The sequence below is a fragment of the Gopherus evgoodei genome, chromosome 10 (assembly GCF_007399415.2).
Source record: "Gopherus evgoodei ecotype Sinaloan lineage chromosome 10, rGopEvg1_v1.p, whole genome shotgun sequence".
Lineage (NCBI taxonomy): Eukaryota > Metazoa > Chordata > Testudines > Testudinidae > Gopherus > Gopherus evgoodei.
The window spans coordinates 53325339-53339161 of NC_044331.1; the positions used below are offsets into that span (position 1 = coordinate 53325339).

At 48.5% G+C, this 13823-nt stretch overlaps 1 protein-coding gene across 1 annotated transcript in view; it reads left to right on the top strand.

The window, feature by feature from the left end:
- MGRN1 (mahogunin ring finger 1) overlaps positions 1-13823 on the top strand; it is a 113689-nt gene that overhangs the window by 53919 nt on the left and 45947 nt on the right. The window contains exon 7 of the mRNA XM_030578844.1: positions 9823-9887. Within this exon, the coding sequence (XP_030434704.1) occupies positions 9823-9887 (65 nt within the window). The remainder of the gene's footprint in view (positions 1-9822; positions 9888-13823) is intronic.

Consider the following 13823-nt stretch of genomic DNA (forward strand, 5'->3'; position numbering starts at 1 on the left):
CCTGTGGCCTCTCACTGATGGGCCCTGATTGTTAGAAACAGAATTTGCTTCACTTGACTCATTAAACAGTAGCTCTTAGATCAGGGGTGGGGAAACTACAGCCTGCAGGCCACATCCAGCCCGTGGGACTGTCTTGCCTTGCCCCTGAGCTCCTGGCCCAAGAGGCTAGCCCCCGGCCCCTCGCCCGCAGCCTCAGCTCGCTCGCTCTGCCACCAGCTCAATGCTCTGGGTAGCGAGGCTGTGAACTCCTGGGGAAGCACAGCTACACAGCCTGGCCTGACCCAGTGCTGTGTGGTGACGGCGGTGGCAGCGTGGCCTGACTCCAGCTGGGTGGCGCGGCTGTAACGCTGCCAGCCACCGGTGCTCCAGGCAGCACAGTAAGGGGGCAGGGAGAAGTGGATTTGGATAGAGGGCAGGGGAGTTCAGGGTGGTGGTCAGGGTCGGGAGTGTGGATAGGGGGTAGGGGGGAAAATGGGTTTGAATGGGGGCAGGGCTCTCGGGGGCAGTCAGGAAGGAATGTGGGTTGGATGGAGCAGCAGGGGCAGTAGGGGTGTGTGGATGGGCCCCCTCCCTAAGCGGCCCTCCATACCATTTGCGAAACCCAATGCTGCCCTTGGGCCAAAAAAGTTTGCCCCCCCTGTCTTAAGTGGTCCCATAGCCCTAGGCAGGATTTCAGCCTCCCAAATGATAAAAACAACTGTAATCTCATGCTTGGTGCCTGCCACTCAGTTTTGTTTGTATTTAGAGAGGTCCCCCTCCTTGACTGAAGGACGCTGACCAGGTTTTGAGGCTGTCAGAGTGGAAGATTTTGGCACTGCTTTTGTGAACTGCAACTGAGCAGAAGTAATTAAGAATCGTACTACTGAGCCCTTGGTCATATGGCTCCTACATTGCCTACTGGCTCCATTTGGTCAGTATTTTTGCCGTAGAAATGGAACTTTGCAACCTCCGTAAGCAGCAGATCCAGCTGCCCTGAGCGCTGGCTTAGTTTGTTGTTGCTACGTGCCTGGGCGTATGCCCGCCTGGTGGGTTGGAACTGGAGTATGAGCAGGTGACAGTGGGAAGGACTCTATCCCTTTCTACTTGTGCACTTTCATTTTCTTCCAGCCCCTGTTGATGCCTGACTGATTCGCTCTGTGGCAAGGAGGATACGCAGCATTCAGCATTACTGCAACTCCACAAACAGATGCAAGAGAAAGGGGTAGAAAGCTCGATATGTTGCATTTTCCCCTAGGGAAAAGAGTGTGTTTCCTGACAGTCCCAGCCCTCTTATCAAGGACCAACATCCTCAAATCCTTCCTACTCCTGTCTCTTGCATGCAGCAAGTTTCCCCTGACTCCTGAGCTGAGGGCCAGAATAGCCCAGTGGATAGCTGTGCTTGAGTTAAGGGACTGTCAGCTCGCTCATCATCCCCTATTTTGGGGAGTTTAGTGGTTGTAAAAAACCCTGGGTCCAAGCTGCATCTAGAGGACAGCTGAAGATCTGTCTGTCTGTGAACACTTTTGAAAATATGGCTTTATGAGTAGCTAATGGAGGACTGGTACCTAGTGTGATCAAACCACGCCTGCGCCCTGGAGAGCTGTCTCCATGCGCTCTGTGCCGCCCTACTCTTCACTGGCTCCCTCTTCTGTGTAACATTCAAGCTGTTAGTTCTCCCCTTCAGGGCTCTAAATTCCCACCTGTCTACATCTCTGCCTTGATTTCCCCCTCCTCTCCTTCTTGCTCCCTGGCCCCTCTCTACCATCTCCAGGTCTTAGCTCTGCACCTGCTCTCACTGCCCTCTGGAGTTGGCCTTCACTTCCCAGGTGCCTATCATCCCCTCTCCTCCTTAAACCTACTTCTTATGAATCTCCTGTGCAGAGGCACCTCTCCTCCCCCCAGGGATTGATGAGATCTGGCAGAGTTGGGGTTGAGCTGGGGACCCAGCCTTCTGCGTGTCTAGGAAAGCACTTGGATCCTGGTAACTTGCCCTAGTGCTGCAGCTTTGGCGCCGCCGTCCTGGACCCTCTTCTGTGGGGAAGACACAGCTACACAGCCTGGCCTGACCCTGCTGGAGTGTTTGGCAGTCGCTCTGAATCTGACGCCTGTGTGTAAAATAGGACAAAGGATCCATTATTTCGTTCATTTCTGTGAGTGGCTCAGAGGCACCGTGGTGGTAGCACCTTCTCGGATGGGAAGCGCTGTGGAACCACAGCCTGCTGGGCCAGCGACCTGAACCCTTCGGTAGATGCATGGTTTCAGCTGGTGCGTCGATTAGGAATTCTGTGGTGGCAGATTTGAAGTTTGAATGGAAGCAGGCTGGAAACGAATAATGCAGCTGTGACAGTAGAGCCTCTGTGATCTGTGTGCATGTGTTCAGTTCTATTTATTTTACTCTTTTCCCACCTTTTCATCTTAGGGTATGCCACAGTGCTTTGTATCCAGAATGCATAACGGGCCCCAGGCAATGAACCGGGGATGCCAGAGTTAAAAGCCTGAGGCTCTGCAGCATGAGCTAGGCTCTCTCTGACAACTGTGACAGACCACACCTCTGGCTTGGGCATGGAGGATGACTCGTAACAACGCAGTGACCCGTGGGTTGCAACTGCGTCTTAGAAGCTGCTAGGAAGGAGCTGAACGTAGGGCTGAAGCAACTTGCAATTCTCTTTCACATTCCAAGGTTACTTTGCTAACGTCAAGTCATAAACATAATGATGTAAAAAAATAAAGGTACTGATAGGTTCTGGAGCACAGTTGTGTGGCAAGGAATGGATAAATTACATTCTGACCTGGAGGCTTGTAGGAGATAATGTCACCTTTGTGCAGGCCTCTGGGTATTGTAGATCCAACCAGGCCACTCACAAACCATTCTGTGCTAAAACTGATTATGTTGCTGAAGCTCTTTGTGTGTGATCCTTTATTTAAACCAGAAGAGATGGTTTATTAAATACATTTCCTTTTTGGTGTGAGTGAGCATGTGGGATTGTTAAATGGACTGATAAGCCAGTTCCTGTATGGGCAGGAGATGACTTCATGGAAATATATGTCCTAGAGTGCCAGTTTGCTTGGGGAGGCTATGACCCAGGTGCCAAGGGCAAACAAAATAAGCAGGGCTTCAGATGCTCTGCAGTTCCATTTGCCTCACAATCCACTCCTTGCTCTAAACTCTAATAAGCTTTCTTTTAAAGTCTATTCTAGTCCATGCTGTGAAGAGAACCTTAAACCATATGACCTCATTGTAACTAATGTAGCAACATCTTCCTGAGTCTGTGGCAGATAGAATAACTGCATGGTGGAGCAGCCCCAGGCATCTAAATAGGGTTGTGAATTCTGAAGCATACAGGTGACTGTTATCAGCATTAATGATTTCACCATTGATCATTTTAGCAAAAACATTCAACTAAGGTGCTCTAATCTATAGTCACTAACTGCTTCTCCTAGTATGCTTCCTCTTCCCCCTTGTTCCCGGCAACATTTGAAGATGCAGTTATGTCTTCAATATGTTTTGCGGCCCATGGCAGGCGCCAGTCATAAAATAAATTGAATGGAGGTTTGTAACAACTCGCATCAAGGTGCCAGTTGGCTCATTGTTTCATATTTAAATAAATCTCACATCTTTAACTGACTTGACACTGGTATAAATATCCCGCAGTGCTGCAGAAACCATGCAACCTTGTTGCAGGGTTGATGGGCTCTGTATGGACCTGTGCAAGGGGAAGCCGATGGTTATTAGGAAGGTCTGGGGAAGGAGGCAACCTGAACAAAGTTCAGAAGGTCTTTACCTCAGTGTCATGTACTCCTTGAACATGCTGCACTGCAGGGCTGTTACTAGCAGGTCAGGCTTCTGTACCAGATTTGGACAGAGCTTCCGTCATGCAGAGAAACACAAGAGAGAGACTCTCTTTGAGATGTTTTGATGCACTGCCTAGTGCAGCTTTTACCAGCTGAGGCAAGGTCTGTGACACATGGCACCACCTAATGGCTGAACATTACAAAACAATTTTTGCCTTCCCTCTCACTCAGAGCCTGATTCACAAAACCCAGCGAGAGTGCAGTCAGCAGGACTTCTAGTCCCTTCTCCCCCACTCAGCTTCCTTGTCCTGTTTAAATTATCCAGTACCAGGGCAGGGAGGAGCCCTCCTTGGGTTATGTGCTCCAGCCTGTCTCTTAAAGAGGCAGTACACTCTTTCACAGGGCCTGGAAATAAGCAATTTAGGCTATAGGATGGAGCAGCAATTTATAGAGATTGAACAGTAGTTTTTATGTAAACACTGAAGCACACATGATCTCTTTCAAGTGTCTGAAAGTACAGACTACCCTCTGTCCCATGTGCACTGCAGTGGACAAAGTTGAGGGTATTTAGCAACCTCAAGAATTCCAGTGCTTTGGGAGATTTGCCTTCACTTTAGATATTCTTTTACAGTGAGGCCAAATCCTGTGCAGCTCCCTGTTGATCTCCTCACTAATGATTATAACCAAGATCAGTGGATGGTTCTGCTTGAGCAAGGACTACAAGATTTGGCCCATCAGTTTTCCCCCCTCTTTAATATGCAAACTTGTGTGTGTGTCCCTTGAGCAAACTTACTATAGGGCACAGCCAATGTAAACAGCCCCCAGCTTGCAGCAGAGTTGCTGCTGTCTAAGCTAGGACTCACATGTATGTCAATAACGTACCTTGTTTGCTTTCTACTGTGGTTCAACAGATCTCATTCCAGGGCAGTGGGAAGGTCAATCTTCAATTGATGCCTATCTAGCTGGAGTTAATAGATTACCATTAAAGAATGTGACATTGCTCTGCCTTGGCAAACAAGGTCGGGGACCTGTAGAATCATGCGGCAGGCTGAGATTTTTTTTTCATGTTATTGGCTGCATTATCAGCCACTTCTGAAGAAGCTGCCACTTCTGAAGAAGCTGCGGTAAGAAGCTCCAGGGTAGAGGTTATAAAATGCAGCGTTTGTTTCTGAAATGATGCTTAAAGGGCTACAGTCTCTTCTTATACTGTACAGACACGTGCTCTGGTCTCTTTGTTCTTGTGAAATTGAAGGCATAGGAGTTCTAGGGTTTGAGTTTGGGATGGGAGGAGCACTTCAAGTCCATTTTTACCCTATTGGAAGGAAAGGCCAGATGTTCATTGAACCTCATGAGCCTGGCAACATCTTTCCCCGGCGTGTGTTGTTTTCCAGCCTCTCTCCTTTGAATCAGCAGGCCCCACTCCTGCCAGCTTTGTTAATTCGCTACATTGGAGCATCTGCATTCTTAGCATCCAAAGTGTGTGTGTGTAAGGCTACATCTGCACCAGGAGCTAGAGTTGTGACTCCCCTGCTCTTGTACACACACTCATGCCAGCTCCCATCAAGCTAGTGCTAATACAGGGGTCTCAAACTCAAATGACCGCGAGGGCCACATGAGGGCTATTTCATTGGCCTGAGGGCCGCATCACTGACACACACCCCTCTCGCTGTCCCTGGCCCTGACCCCACTCCACCCCTTCCCTGCCCCCATTCCAACCCCTTCCCTGAAGTCCACACCCCAACTCTGCCCCCTCCCTGCCTCCAGAGGGTGCATGAGGGGTGTGGTGGGGGCTCAGGGCAGGGAGTTGAGGTGCAGCGGGGGGTTGGGGTGCAGGCAGGGGGCTCAAGGTACAGAAGAGGTGTGGGATGTAGCAGGGGGCTCAGGGCAGGAGGTTTGGGTGAAGTAGGGAACTGAGGTTCGGGCAGGGGGTTGGGGTGCAGCAGAGGGTTGAGGTTTAGGCGGGGGCTCAGGGCAGGGGATTGGGGTGCAAAAGGGGTGTGGGATGCAGCAGGGGGCTCAGGGCATGGAGTTGGGTTGTGGGGTGCTGCGAGGGCTCAGGATACGGGGTTGGAGTGTGGGGTGCACCAGGGGGCTCAGGGCAGGGAATTGGGCTGCAGCAGCGGATTGGGGTGCAGGCAGGGGTCTCAGGGCAGAGAGTTGGGGGGTGGGGTGCAGGAGGGCTTTGGACTCTGGGGTGGCAGTGGCGCACACGGGGGCCAGGGCAGGCTACTGGCCGTGCTCCTACTCCTGCTCCCAAGTAGCTGGAATCATGTTCCTGTAGCCCCTGGAGGATGGGGGACACAGGGCTCTGCATGCTGCTTGCCACACCTCCAGGTACCTTCCCTGAAGCTCCCATTGGCCGCGGTTCCCCATTCTCCCTCCCTCCCCCCGGCCACAGGGACGTGATGCCAGCCACTTCCAGGAGCAGCGCAGGGCTTGAGGGGGGCAATCCCGCGGGCGTAGTTTGCCCACCCCTGGCCTGGAGGTAGGCAGGGGGGGTGGGCACAGGCCACTTGGCATGGCCCGTGGGATGCATGTTTGAGACTCCTGTGCTAATGTAAATAGAAGTGTAGCTGTGATAGCCTGGTTAGCTGCTGTGGAGGCACGGCTGAGCCAAACTTGCCTGAAACTAGCGGATACATACGCAGCATGGCTCAGCTATCCCTTGCTGCATCTACCTGTGCTACCCTGGCTACCCATCTAGTTATACTCAGGTAGCATGAACAGGGGAATCACACCCCGAGCTCGTGGTGTCGATGTCACTTAAGGCACTGCTCTCAGTTGCCGGCAAGAGCAGAAGGCTGACTCCTTTCTGTGCTTTTTTTATGCAGTAAACAGCTATAATGATGAGGCCATTAATGTCAACTAACAACTTGAGATGGCTTTGAAAGCAGCATATTGCCCGCAACAGCCCTTTATGGTTCTGTTTGCAGGCAAAGTTGATTATTGCTAGGGAACTTCAAATTATCTGTCCAGGGAGAGACACCGTGAATAGGGTCTCCTTGCCTTGTGCATTTGGTTGGCCTGGTGGCTTTGATAAATGAGACCTGATAAAAGAGGAAAAGTATCTGCACTGTGAGGCTGTTTTGCTGCTTATGTAAAGGTGCCTAAAAGGAAATATCTGCTTCTTTTTTTTTTTTTTCTGTAGGAATATTGGGTTTTCGTTGTTATATTGTTGGTGTTGGAGGACTTGTTGGATACCTCAGAGATCTGGCTCAGGGGCTTTCTAACGCTTAACCATGTATCCTTTCTCCCACCAAATGCAGTACGTTACCAGTTGGACCGCCATTTCTCATACTGCCATAGATGGGTGCCTGGGGGAATGTGTGTGCTGTTTGGTAGAACAATGGTGATTATCCTGAAGTGCAGGGGGAGAACTCTTGGTCTGCAAATTGGAAGTTAGCTGTGGTATTCAGCTATGTCTGTGTGAGGCTTGCTCCTGTAGTTCAGATCCCCTGTGCACATCTGACAGCAGGTGTGCTGTAAGTGTGTATGACATTGGTAGATCGGACACAGTGTTTGGGTACTATTGTGAGATAGGTGCTGTATTTAAATGTTCCTATTTTCTGAACTGTGGCAGGGCTCAGAGAGCAGGAAGAGGCCTTGGAAAGGTCATTTCTGATAGTCTGACCTAGGATGATCACTTGTTCAGATTAAAATAAATCTGTGGTCCCTCAAGAGGCTCCTGTGAATAATAGGCCCCATCTTTACCCAATGGGACTCTTCTTTCTTGCTCATTAGGAGCCCAAAAGAAAGGGTTTGGCTGGCTTCTCAAGTCAGCCTTCAGTTTAAAATTGAAAACAGCCTTAGTGGGCAAGTGGGGCATGGACACAACCGGCCCTGTGGGGGAAGGGCATGGAGGAGGGCAAGAAAACCAGCCTGTTTGGGTCACCCCAGCCTCAAGAGCCTCAGGTGCTGGGTTTTTTGCCCTCCTCCATACCCTTCCCCCCAGGGCTGGTGCCTTCTCCAGCTGGAAGCCAGTCCCTTTCACACTGCTCCTCTGCCTTGGAGATCTCATGACCAGTCCTGAGCACAAGAGAAGCCATGGCTTCATGACTAACTGCAGCCACTTAGAGCACTGTAGCTAACAGACTTCTTAGTCATGCTTGCAAGTTGAAGCCGGGGAACTGATGCAGTAATTTCAGAAAACTCCAGAAATGAATCCTTGAGAACACCTCTTCCTCTGGCATCTGACGATACTTTAAGTTCCATTTTCTGTAATTTACAAGATTCCCTGTGGTTTCTTAAAGTGCTATGTGAAATGCGGGCAATGGAAGCATTTGGGCCTATGCTGTGCACTCTCAAGTAAGATTTAAATTGTCACTGTTGTTGTTTTGAAATTCATGTTCCTCACCTACTGGTGTACAACATGGCAGGAGAGGAAAATCTGTGTGCTGTGTTTCAGGGGAGCTTTGAGTTCAGGAGGGAGAGGTTTATCCAGATTGCAAGTTTACTGATCTGCTGTGTGCTAATCTAACATCAAGGACTGTATGTGGCACTCTGGGTTTCTTTTGTGGCATAGGCAGGGTCCCAATTTATCAGCTGAATAACATGCTTTTAAAATGCTGTAGCCTATTATTACTGTGCTGAAGTATAAAGTGGAAACCAAAATCTGTACCACTACACTTAGGACATTACCATTGTCATAGAATCACAGAACTGCAGGACTCAAGGGTTATCTAGTCCAGTCCCCTGCACTGAGGCAGGACTAAGGATTATCTAGAGACCATCCCTGACAAGTGTTTGTCTAACCTGCTCTTAAAAACCTCCTTTGACTGAAATTCCACAACCTCCTTAGGTCATTTGTTCTAGTGCTTAACTACCCTGAGAGTTGAAAGTTTTTCTAATGTCCAACCTAAAAGTCCCTTGCTACAATTAAGCCCATTACTTGTCCTGTCCTCCATGGATAAGAAGATAATATAACACTCTCCTGTTTATAACTACCTTTTATAAATTGAAGACTGTTATGTCCCCGCCTCAGTCTTCTCTTCTCCTGACTAAACAAACCCAGTTTTTACAGTCACCTCCTCCCACATCATGTTTTCTAGACCTTTAATCATTGTTGTTGCTCCTCTTTGGATTTTCTCCAATTTTGTCCACATCTTTCCTGAAGTGTGCTGCCCAGAACTGGACACAGTTTTCCAGCCGAGGCCTTATCAGTGCTGAGCGAAGTAGAAGAATTACTTCTCATGCCTTGTTGCAACACTACTGCTAATGCATCCCAGAATGATGTTTGCTTTTTTTGCAGTAGTATTTCACTATTGACTCATATTTAGTTTGTGATACTTAGTTTGGTATAAAGTAGGAAGCATAATCTGCAACACTACAATTAGATACTGCTACTATAGTGTACCATTCCGACACATCACTAAGGCATTAGTTATTTCTAAATACTTGGAGAAGCTGGAAATTGCACACAGAGCACCAGTGGATATGTGAATTGGTAGGATGCAAATAAATCCAAATTGCTCCGATTCCTTAGTTTGCTAGCCTGTTTCCTGTTTAATCACCGTACCCGTAATAAATACCCTCTACCTCGATATCATGCTATCCACGAGAGCTAAAAAAATCTTACTGCTTGATAGCGAACGTGCTTTGATCCACCGGAGTGCTTATATCCAAATTCGTGTTATTTCAGGTTGCGTATAGTGAGGTAGAGATGTATGTTCATTCTTCCTTCTGGAAGATAAGGGTCTTCTATGTTGGTACAGATTCATAGTATTCATTGAAGTGAGGATTGACAGCCCTTCGGAATGATGTCCTCTCTCCACAGAACAAGTACAGCACAGGAGGTGCCCAGGGAGACGTCCCCCTATACTACCTTACCAGAGTGCCTCTGCTCTACTTTGGCAGCCCCACCCCCTAAAGCTGGGAGGGGAGCTCACACCCAGGCCTAGCAACAAAGAAGCATCTTTTTGTGGCCATGCTCGTATCCCGGTACAATTCCCATAGCCAGCCACCAGTCTTCAGCCTTACTTTCAATCTGTCCTGATGATTGGCTTAACATGGGCTTTGGCTCTCATTGTTGAAACCCTCTTTTCTTCTTCTCAGCGAACTTGATTTGGATCGTGGTGTGTTCCCTGTAGTGATCCAAGCCGTAGTGGATGAAGGGGATGGTAAGCTAGATGCTTTTTCATTGATTGGTTGTTTCTCCAACTCCTTGTAGGCTTTGTCTGCACTGTGAGCTCGAAGGTTGAGTCCCCCTTCTCACATACACATACACTAGCTCTCATCAAGCTAACCCTGAGCATACATAGCAGTGTAGCCACAGTAACACAAGGGGTGTCACAGCCGCATGGCTGAGCCGTGCCGAGTACATACCACCAGTTTCGGGGGGGGGGGGGTTGACTCAGCATGACTCAACCATGCCTCCACTGCCAATACCCATGCTTCTGCGGCTACCCTGCTCTTTATACTTGTGCTAGCTCCAGCATGAGAATATGTACATAAGCGGGGAGTCACACCCTTGGCTTGCAGTGTAGAGATAGCTGTAGAGGGCTGCTACCCCCAACACATGCTTCCTGCAGGGGGGGGCTTAATGACTCCATGTGTTTAAAAATGTTTCAGGCATGTGACTTAACATCCGTGGGAAAGGGGCCCAGGTAACAGTCAAATCTGCCTTTTACGCTCAGATTTCATTTGGAGAGGAAGATTGATCTTGTGTTAAAGCACTGGCTAGGTCAGATCTTGGTTCAGTTCCTGGCTGTGCTACAGACTGTGGTGTGACCTGGGGCAAGTCCCTTCATCCCGCTGCAACCTCATTCCCATCTGTAAATGGGATAGTAATACTTGCCCTTTGTGTGGTCAGACTGCAAGTCCTCTGGCTATGTGTACGTGCAGTGTCTAAAACAGGTAGTGCCCTGACCTGGGTAAACCTTTAGGTGCTGTTATAATAATGTTAATGTTTCCAAGCTGTTCAAATCACTGTTAAATCAAACTTTTTTACAGTGAAAACTAACTTTGAATGTTGAAAGTCTCTGGATAATTTAATGGGCAGCTGATTCTTTCGGCCCTACTTGACAAGCGCCAGAGCAGCTTTTTATTTGTTGTTTTTTATACATTCTCCCATTTAAAAAATTCATTGCTATTTTTTGATGCAGGGCTTGCTAATAGATATATGTCTAGACTGCCATTCATGTTGCATGAGGTTTGTTTCTCTGCAGGCTGTTTTGTGTGGCTACCATGCCTTCTGATGTCAGCAGATAATGGGAGACATTTTGGTTACCTTTGTCCTAAACGCAGTCCTTTCCCTATTGAAGTCATGGGGCCAGGATTTCACCCTACTTTTTTAATACTGTCTTCCAAAACAGAGACAAGAGATTATTTACAGTAACTCCATTTCCAGCACAGACATTGCAGCATTGTGCTAGGGCATGGGAACCAGAAACGTGAATTGTCCAGAAACTGATGTCAAGCAAAACTAGTTGAGAAAAATCCCAAATATGACGCAACATAAAGTTGAGCAATCAGCGTAATACGTATGAAGGAAAGGAGTTGTAAAATATTTGCAGTTGTATATCTAAGGTGCTGTCAGTAACACTGGTAAAGAAGTTTTTGTTTTTTTAATGAAAACACTTTTACATTTGTCTGGGGAGTGCTTTGACAATATACTTGTATACTGCAGTGATGCATACTATAAAAATGCCTGTTGTGACCAATAATAGAACAAGAAGAGATGAGGACTAAGGAAGCAACATACAGCTGTGTGCATACTGCAGTGTCCTCTTAGTCAATGATGCACTCTCATTTGATTTAATAAACTCTGTAAATCTGTCCTAATAACCTAGACAGAAATGGCTTTTAAACCCCTCCTGGAAAAACATCAACACACACAGTATATACACTTCAAAGGGATCTGAGAAAATCTGATGTGCCCTTTTCTTTCCTTTTAATGAATGAAAGAGCGGTGTTCTGATTGCCTGGTAAATTATAGGCCTGTGCATTTAATAAAAGTGAACTGCAAATGAAAAGAGCAATCAGCCAAAATGCTTTGTCTGTCTGAAAGCTGCAGGAGATGCCTCCTTTCTGTGGCAGACTGAGAGTATAAAGCTACTGGGGCTGGAACTGGAACTGCTCTAAGTTTAAAAGCCTTAAGGAGGGGAGATTTCTGTGCAATGTGTGACTGCCTAGTTCTGACTTTGCAAGCTGCCTGAACGAAAAAGCATAGTTTCCCGTTCAGCTTCTCAGATCTCTAATTTGGCTTTAAAATGTCTTATGAGAGAGCTAAAGTTAATTCCATTGCTCAGACTAAAATTTAGCTGGCTTGGTTGCAGAAAAATCTCCTGGACTTGTTTCCCCCTCACTGATAGCAGGGAGGGATCACCTCCTGGCCCCCCATACACACATTGTTATCTTTGCCAACTATGCTTTACCTGCTAAGACTCGTCGTGAGAGCTCGGTGTGTCCCCAATCACTCTTGCAGGGGGGGGTGTCCATAGTTTCTCCTCCCACATGTGGCTTTTTTAAGCCAGAGTCAATGATGGGTCACCTTGTCGTTTATGCCTTTGTGGGGCTGCAAAGGAACTACTGAGCTCCTTCCTTGGAAGCTCAGTTGTTTCCTTCTGCTGTTGCTAGCCTGGGAGCTGGCAGGAGCGGCGCCAGGGTTTCTGATGCCCTAGGCGACGGCCATTTCGCCGCCCCCTGCGGCGGACCTACCGCAGTCATGCTGGGCGGACGGTCCCTGCTGGAAGGCTCCGTTGGAGCTGCTGCAGTGATGCTGGCGGGCAGTCCGCTGGTCTAAAGCTCTGGTGGACCTGCCGCAGGCATGACTGTGGTAGGTCCGCCGGAGCCTTAGACCAGCGCAACCGTCCGCCGAAATGACTGCGGCAGCTCCACCGGAGCCTTTCCAGCAGCAGACCGTCCGCCGGCATCACTGCGGTAGGTTCCACCGGACCCGTGGCCGCCCCCTCGGCAAAATAGCGCCCACCCCAAAATTCTGGCGCCCTAGCCATTGCCTAGGTTCGCCTAAATGGTAGCGCCGCCCTGGGAGCTGGTCACTCAGAACCATTCCACATGCCTCCCTAGCTAGTTGGCATGTGTTTGTGTGAGTAAACCAAAGGCAGTTATACCCCTTTTCCTTGCCTCGTCACTCCTCCAGACTCTCATCCGAGGCTGTGCATGTACTTGCTGGTTAATCCTCCCAGAACCTCTGAGTAGGGAAGTGTATCCCCAGTTTTCATAGGAGAAAACTGAGGGATCAGGAAAGGGGGTCATAGGAATCAGTGCTGGGAGCAAGCTCAGGAATCGTGACTCCTAAAACACACTATCTTTGCCTGGCTCCTGAGTGTTGATGGAGCCATACGTACATGCTGGAAGCTTCACCAGGTTGCTTTTGAGCTCTCCTGGAAGAATGAGGAGACCTCCAATTGGGAGGGGCCAACGTGATATCTGTTTGGGGAAGGAGGACAGAAGGGACCAAAAAATGAAACCAAAATGTTTTATGTCGTACTAGATAAACTGCTGGGACAATTAATAAATGCATGTGGGAATCCCTAGGACTAGAGTAAATAAGACAATAAACATTGAGGATTTGCCAGCTGTAGATAAACCAGCCTGATGTGTCTCTTTGCGAGGATGACAAGCTTAGGGGAGTAAAAGGAACCCAGCAGCTTTCCGCTCCCACTGCTTTGGTTCACTGGTGTCTGTAAAGGTGAAGCCGGATTGTACGGAACAACTGTGAGAGATGCAGCTGGTAAAATGGATCTGAGTGGTCGTGGTTCACAGGCTGTCTGCAGGTTGGAGGCGCCATTTTGGCCCTACAGGTCTGTTCTCTGGGCCCAAGGTTTACCATTCTCCAGGGGCTAATATGGAGAAGTCCTAACTGAATTCCTGGACAGTATAACAGGGAGAGCTCTTGATGCTGCAAGACAAAGATTAAAATGCAGCATGGGCCAGTTAAAGCGGGAAAATGGATGGATTCAACTTGTGTGCAGCAGCTGGATTCCCAGTCATAATTACCTGGGCTGTTTCATTCTTCATGCTGAACCACTTCTCCCCAACATGCTCCAAACCATAGGGGATTGGCCTTACAAGCAATAGCCATGAAATCCCCC